The sequence below is a fragment of the Chiloscyllium plagiosum genome, chromosome 32, assembly GCF_004010195.1.
Source record: "Chiloscyllium plagiosum isolate BGI_BamShark_2017 chromosome 32, ASM401019v2, whole genome shotgun sequence".
NCBI lineage: Eukaryota > Metazoa > Chordata > Chondrichthyes > Orectolobiformes > Hemiscylliidae > Chiloscyllium > Chiloscyllium plagiosum.
The window spans coordinates 2,818,201-2,826,503 of record NC_057741.1 but is presented as its reverse complement, the minus strand read 5'-3'; the positions used below and the strand labels follow the sequence as shown (position 1 = coordinate 2,826,503).

Genomic DNA, 8,303 nt, shown 5'->3' with positions numbered 1-8,303 from the left:
TCCCCCCGTGCACTGGGACTGCTTTCCCCCCGTGCACTGGGACTGCTTTCCCCCCGTGCACTGGGACTGCTTTCCCCCCGTGCACTGGGACTGCTTTCCCCCCGTGCACTGGGACTGCTTTCCCCCCGTGCACTGGGACTGCTTTCCCCCCGTGCACTGGGACTGCTTTCCCCCCGTGCACTGGGACTGCTTTCCCCCCGTGCACTGGGACTGCTTTCCCCCGTGCACTGGGACTGCTTCTCCCCCCGTGCACTGGGACTGCTTTCCCCCCGTGCACTGGGACTGCTTTCCCGCCGTGCACTGGGACTGCTTTCCCCCTGCATTGCTCCAGGATTCACCTCTGGGCCTCACCAGTTCCTGGGACTGCTTCCCCCCCCGTGCACTGGGACTGCTTCTCCCCCCGTGCACTGGGACTGCTTTCCCCCCGTGCACTGGGACTGCTTTCCCGCCGTGCACTGGGACTGCTTTCCCCCTGCATTGCTCCAGGATTCACCTCTGGGCCTCACCAGTTCCTCCATCCCCCTCATGCGGAAAGGGGGAGAAAAACCGAAGAGAGAAACAAAAGAAAAAGTACAAGCCGAGCAGAGGAGGTCCAGTTGGAGCATGTTACTCTGTTACCAGGGGCAGGACTGGAGGGAAACAACAAAATGATGGAGATCACAGTGGGTCAGGCAACATCTGTGGAGAGAAAGCAAGCTAATGTTTTGGGTCTAGATGTCTCCTCAGGAAGGCTCCGAGAATGCCTTCTAACCAAGATGACAATTGAGGCCCTCAAGTAAGCAACTAATGCCCATTTAGATTCTTCAGAATTCTTTTATAAGACATACTGAGAATTAACAATGACCCATGATTCTGGTGAATCTCCTGTGTTGCAAGATCGGAATGTTAATTAGCAACAGATCCAAGGATTTCATTGCAAGTTCCTCGAGGATCTGTTGAGGCAGAACATCTGTCCAATGTGTACAGGAAAGTTTCCTCACACAGTGTGTGTGTACAGGAGGGTTTCCTCACAGTGTGTGTGTACAGGAAAGTTTCCTCACACAGTGTGTGTACAGGAGGGTATCCTCACACAGTGTGTGTACAGGAGGGTATCCTCACACAGTGTGTGTGTACAGGAAAGTTTCCTCACACAGTGTGTGTACAGGAGGGTATCCTCACACTGTGTGTGTACAGGAGGGTATCCTCACAGTGTGTGTGTACAGGAGGGTATCCTCACACAGTGTGTGTACAGGAGGGTATCCTCACACAGTGTGTGTACAGGAGGGTATCCTCTCAGTGTGTGTGTACAGGAAAGTTTCCTCACACTGTGTGTGTACAGGAAAGTTTCCTCACAGTGTGTGTGTACAGGAGGGTTTCCTCACAGTGTGTGTACAGGAGGGTTTCCTCTCACAGTGTGTATACAGGAGGGTATCCTCACACAGTGTGTGTACAGGAAAGTTTCCTCACACTGTGTGTGTACAGGAGGGTATCCTCACACTGTGTGTGTACAGGAGGGTTTCCTCTCACAGTGTGTGTACAGGAGGGTTTCCTCACACAGTGTGTGTACAGGAGGGTATCCTCACACTGTGTGTGTTCACACTGTGTGTACAGGAGGGTTTCCTCACACAGTATGTTGAAGGGCCGACAAGAGGGGAGGCCACACTGGATCTGGTGCTCGGTAATGAACCAGGCCAGGTGTGTGATTTAGTTGTAGGTGAGCACTTTGGAGAGAGTGACCATAATTCATTTAGTTTAGCGACAGAAAGGGATGGGTACGTGCCACAGGTCAAGAGTTATCGATGGGGCAAGGGCAATTATAATGCGGTTAGGCAAGAATTAGAATGTATAGAATAGGGTAGCAAAATGCAGGGGATGCAGACAATGGAAATGTGGAGCTGGTTTATCGAACAGATATTGCGTGTCCTTGATAGGTATGTCCCTGTCAGGCAGGGAGGAAGTGATAAGGTAAGGGAACCGTGGTTTACTACAGAAATTGCATCTCTTGTTACAAAGAAGAAGCAGGCTTAATTGTTCATGAGACAAGATGGTTCAGATGAAGTGATGGAGAGTTACAGATCAGCTAGGAAGGATTTAAAGAGAGAGTTAAGAAGAGCAAAGAGAGGACACGAGAAGTCTTTAGCAAATAGAATAAAGGAGAACCCGAAAGCCCTTAATCAGGAATAGAGGCAGGGAGCCTCCGGGGTGGAGAGGTAAATGTGAAGGGGTGGGGCTGGGGTGGAAGGTAGCTAAGAGTACAATAGGTGGATGAAGGTGAGGATGAAGATGAGACTCACTGAAATCCTTGTAGAGGCTTTTGCCCAAAACGTCAATTTTCCTGCTCCTTGGATGCTGCCTGTCCTGCTGTGCTAATCTTGACTCTGATATCCAGCATCTGCAGTCATCACTTTAGCCTTACTGTGAATCCTCTTGCAAGGATGCCCACCTTAAAGAAGTTCTCCTCCTCTCTCTATAAGGACTTCCATGAGTCTCACCTTTACCCCCACCTCTCAATGCCTTGTACTCTTAGCTGCCTTCTTCCCAGCCCCACCTCTCTCCACCCCGGAATCTCCTTGCCTCATTCTTGATGAAGGGCTTTTGGCCGAATTGTCAATTTTCCTGCTCCTCGGATGCTGTCTGACCTGCTGTGCTTTTCCAGCACACTCTAATCTTGACTAAAGAAAAATATACCCAAGTGCCCATTTAACTTAATCGATATTGAGATTTTAAAGTGATTACAAGTGGCTGCTCAATAGTGTAGTATTTAGCTCTTGCTCTGATAGGGTGTCTGGGTTATACCTATTGAGGCGTCAGTGCCGGTGAATGGTACTTAAGTGAAGGAATCTTCCCTTGACCTCAAGCACTCCAGTATAGTCACTGGTGGAGGCTGAGATTAGAGCTACACAAATTAATGGGATTATTTTAGAAAGTAATAGAGTTTTTTAAATTTAACCAAATACCTGATGACCTTATTTCATTTCTCACTAATTCATTTTTATTTTAGGTGCCTGCCCTTGAAGTCTAATGAGAAAAACAGCTTTTCTGAAGACAGAACACTTACATTACAAAATGGAATTATAAAGAGAGATTATATCTACAGTTGAAAATAACTTAAATATCCTAGGAAATATCCTGGTCAAAAGTAGTTGGCTATCACAAATCAAAATTCTTTTTGTACTTTTTAATTGTAGACATAATGCTTGGGCCTTGGACGAAGTTTTCATTCTGAAATGTATCATAAATGTGACCATTTTGTCGCAAACACTCTAATGAAATTTAAAGAGCATTTGCTCTGAAATAATAGAGAAGAAAATAAGAATTCTGTTGTTATGCAATGTGTTTATCCAGAAATAGACATAACTGAGTCTTTTATCAACAAATGCAACAAAAATAAAGACCATCTTAATATAAGGATTCTGCCCTTAGCAATATACAGTGGGGTTGAACTACTGTAGGGGTACTTCTGATTGCCCACCACAGTTAGAATCTTAAAGGGGTCTGAGCAACTTTGACAATGGAAAACATTGTGACAGAATCGGTTGAGAATTCTCTATGGCCAATTTTGACTTTGCCAGTATCTCATTTCAACATTTATGCTTGTTGCAAATAGCGAGATGAGTTTCTCACTAGGTAGGTGAGTTGCCAATTAAGAGGGAAGCCAGCTTGTTTAATATTCAGCTTCCTATTTTAACAAATATGCCAAACAGACGTTATGACTGAGAAAACATACCATGGAAATCTGCGTGAGTGCCTGATGAATTCAACTTGCTACTTGCTTCCATGTTGGGCATGTGGTATCAATATCTCTGAGCACGCTCACCAATTCTGAACCAGATGCTCACAGCTTCCATTTTTGTGCTGTATTGCATTGACATTTTGCATTTGTCCCTACCCACGTAGCGGGAGTGTCAATTTTTTCCTTCTTTCTCTGGAGCAAATTTCTAGAATTATGCAGTTCCATGCTGGCAGTTCTTGTCTGAGTGTATAAGGGGTTTTTGAAAATGGCACAAGCACAAGAGATGCTGGTATTTTGACAGTTATCTATTCAATGGTGCATTGCTCTGGGAATAGTGCTGAAAATGTGTTGCTGGAAAAGCGCAGCAGGTCAGGCAGCATCCAAGGAGCAGGAGAATCGACGTTTCGGGCATAAGCCCTTCCCCTGCTCTGGGAATGGTGCCTGGTAGGATGGGATTGGACGTGAAGCGCACTAAGTGGTGGGGCAAGTAGTTAATGGGCTGAATTGGTTAAGACACAGTGAGAAAATGTGTTTGGCAAGAGATAGATTGTGTGAGGGGATTCTCTAGTCCGAGGTACAGACAGATGTTTCTGTGGCCAGCAGCGAAAAAGCAGAATGGTACATTGCTTCCCTGGCGCCAGGATCAAGGATATCTCAGAGAGGGTGCAGAATGTTCTCACGGGGGAGAGGGGGCAGCAGGAGGACATTGTCCACATTGGAACCAACAACATGGAAAGGGAAAAGTTTGAGATTCTGAAGGGAGATTAGAGAGAGTTAGGCAGGAATTTAAAAAGGAGGTCCTTGAGAGTAGTAATCTGGATTACTCCCAGTGCTATGAACTTGTGAGGGCAGGAATAGGAGGAGAGAGCAGATGAATGCATGGCAGAGAAACTGGTGTATGGGAGAAGGATTCACATTTTTGGATCAATGGAAGCTCTGTTGGGGTAGAAATGATCTGTACAAGAAGGATGGATTACACCTAAATTGGAAAGGGACTAATATACTGGCAGGGAGGTTTCCTAGAGCTGCTCAGGAAGATTTAAACTAGTAAGGTCGGGGGTGGGACTCAGGGAGATAGTGAGGAAACTGGTACAGTTGAGAACAAAGGCGAGTCAAACAGTCCGGGCAGACAGGGACAAAGCAGAGAACAAGGTAGCACTGATAAATTAAACTGCATTTATTTCAATGCAAGAGGTCTAACAGGGAAGGCAGATGAACTCAGGGCATGGTTAGGAACATGGGACTGGGATATCATAGCAATGACAGAAACATGGGCTCAGGGATGGGCAGGACGGGCAGCTTTTCATGTTCCAGGATACAAATGCTACAGGAAGGATAGAAAGGGAGGCAAGAGAGGAGGGGAGTGGCATTTTTGATCAGGGAGAGCATTACTGCTGTGCTGAGGGAGGATATTCCCAGAAATACATCCAGGGAAGTTATTTGGATGGAACTGAGAAATAACAAAAGGATGATCACCTTATTGGGATTGTATTATAGACCCCCTAATAGTCAGAGGGAAATTGAGAAACAAATTGGTAAGGAGATCTCAGTAATATGTAAGAATAATAAGGTGGTTATGGTCGAGACAGGATAGATCAAGTGAATCCTTAGAAGAGTATAAAGGCAGTAGGAGTGTACTTAAGAGAGAAATCAGGAGGGCAAAAAGATAGTTTTGACAAATAGAGTTAAGGAGAATCCAAAGATTTTTTACAAATATATTAAGGACAAAAGGGTAACTAGGGAGAGAATGGGGCCTCTCAAAGATCCTGAAGAAGGGCTAATGCCCGAAACATCGATTCTCCTGTTCCCTAGATGCTGCCTGACCTGCTGCGCTTTTCCAGCAACACATTTCCATCTCTGATCTCCAGCATCTGCAGACCTCACTTTCTCCTCTCAAAGATCCCTCACTATCTCCCTGGGTCCCACCCCCCACCTTACTAGTTTAAATCCTCCCGAGCAGCTCTAGCAAATTTCCCTGCCAGTATATTAGTCCCCTTCCAATTCAGGTGCAATCCGTCCTTCTTGTACAGGTCATTTCTACCCCAAAAGAGATTCTATTGATCCAAAAATGTGAATCCTTCTCCCATACACCAGCTCCTCAGCCATGTATTCATCTGCTCTATCTGCCTATTCCTGCCCTCATTAGCTCGTAGCACTGGGAGTAATCAAGTTGTTACTACTCTCAAGGACCTCCTTTTTAAATTTCTGCCTAACTCTCTGTAATCTCCCTTCAGAATCTCAACCTTTTCCTTTCTGATGTTGTTGGTTCCAATGCAAGACATTTGTGTGGAGCTACAGGAAATGGGGGAGATACAAAATGAGTATTTTGCATCAATATTTACTGTTGAAAAGGATATGGAAGATATAGAATATAGGAAAATAGATGGTGACATCTTGAAAAATGTCCATATTACGGAGGAGGAAGTACTGGATGTCGTGAAAAACATAAAAGTGGATAAATCCCCAGGACATGATCAGGTACACCCGAGAACCCCTTGCTGAGATATTTTTTATCATTGATAGTGACAGGTGAGGTGCTGGAATACTGGAGGTTGGCAAACGTGGTGCCACTGTTTAAGAAAGGTGGTAAGGACATGTCAGGGAACTATAGACCGGTGAGCCTGATGTCGGTGGTGGGCAAGTCGTTGGAGGGAATCCTGAGGGACAGGATGTACATGTACATGTTTCCTGAGGGACAGGAAAGGCAAGAACCAATTAGGGATAGTCAACATGGCTTGAGTTTTCTTTGAAGAAGTAACAAAGAGGATTGATGAGGGCAGAGCAGTAGATGTGATCTATATGGACTTCAGTAAGACGTTCGACAAGGTTTCTCATGGGAGATGGTTAGCAAGGTTAGATCACATGGAATACAGGGAGAACTAGCCATTTGGATACAGAGCTGGCTTGAAGGGAGAAGACAGAGGGTGGTGGTGGAGGGTTGTTTTTCAGACAGGAAGCCTGTGACCAGTGGAGTGCCACAAGGATTGGTGCTGGGTCCAATACTTTTCATCATTTATATAAATGATTTGGAAGTGAGCATAAGGGGTATAAGCTAGTAAATTTGCAGATGACACCAAAATTGGAGGTGTAGTGGATAGCGAAGAGGGTTACCTCAGATTACAATGGGATCTTGATCAGATGGGCCAATGGGTTGAGAAGTGGCAGATGCAAGTTTAATTTAGATGAATGCGAAGTGCTGCATTTTGGGAAAGCAAATCTTAGCAGGACTTAGACACTTAATGGTAAGGTTTTCAGGAGTGTTGCTAAACAAAGAGACCTTGGAGTGCAGGTTCATAGCTCCTTGAAAGTGGAGTCACAGGTAGATAGGATAGTGAAGAAGGCGTTTGGTGTGCTTTCATTTATTGGTCAGAGTATTGAGTACAGGGATTGGGAGGTCATGTTGCGGCTGTACAGGACATTGGTTAGGCCCCTGTTGGAATTTTGCTGGTCTCCTTCCTATTGGAAAGATGTCATGAAACTTGAAAGGGTTCAGAAAAGATTTACAAGGATGTTGCCAGGGTTGGAGGATTTGAGATATAGGGAGAGGTTGAATGGGCACGGGCTGTTTTCCCTGAAATGTCGGAGGCTGAGGGGTGATCTTATAGAGGTTTACAAAGTCACGAGGGGCATGGATAGGATAAATAGACAAAGTCTTTTCCCTGGGGTCGGGGAGTCCAGAACTGGAGAGCATAAGTTTAGGGTGAGAGGAGAAAGATATAAAAAGGACCAAAGGGGCAACTTTTTCAAGCAGAAGGTGGTACATGTATGGAATGAGCTGCCAGAGGAAGTGGTGGAGGCTGGTACAATTGCAACATTTAAAAGGCATCTGGATGGGTATATGAATAGGAAGGGTTTGGAGGGATATGGGCCGGGTGCTGGCAGGTGGGACTAGATTAGATTGGGCTATATGGTCAGCAAGGACAAGTTGGACGGAATCTGTTTCCGTGCGGTACATCTCTATGATTCTATGACTCATGGTGCAAAACTGTCCAAAAACTTCAACACAACTCATACTTGGCCAAAAATATCAGAAGATTCAGCCCCACAATTTTAATGGCAGATGCACAGCAAACCCCAAGAATGTGCCTCCGAGGTTTTTGTAATTATCCCACTGCAAATTTATGGCTACTTTTACTCCATATTACTCCAAGCCCTCCGTTTCTTCCTCTTCCGACATCCCAACAGTACCTGAACTGGTCCTCACCCTTAACAATTTCTCCTTCGAATCCTCCCACTTCCTCCAGACCAAAGGGGTAGCCATGGGCACCCGTATGGACCCCAGCTATGCCTGTCTCTTTGTTGGCTATGTAGAACAGTCCACCTTCCATAGTTACACCGGCACCACTCCCCACCTCTTCCTCCGCTACATTGATGACTGCATTGGCACCACCTCATGCTCCCGCGAGGAGGTTGAGCAATTCATCAACTTCACCAACACATTCCACCCCGACCTTGGTCCAGGTAAATTTATTTCTGACACCTCCCTCCCCTTCCTGGACCTCTCCATCTCCATTAATGACGACCGACTTGACACTGACATTTTTTACAAACCCACCGACTCCCACAGCTACCTGGATTACACCTCTTCCCA

At 45.7% G+C, this 8,303-nt stretch overlaps 1 protein-coding gene across 1 annotated transcript in view; it reads left to right on the top strand.

Moving 5' to 3' along the window:
* LOC122539242 (purpurin-like) overlaps positions 1–3,387 on the top strand; it is a 39,730-nt gene extending 36,343 nt beyond the window's left edge. The window contains exon 6 of the mRNA XM_043673944.1: positions 2,981–3,387. Coding sequence (XP_043529879.1) covers positions 2,981–2,994 — 14 coding nt within the window. The 3' untranslated portion in view covers positions 2,995–3,387. The remainder of the gene's footprint in view (positions 1–2,980) is intronic.
* The last annotated feature ends 4,916 nt before the right edge of the window (positions 3,388–8,303 follow it).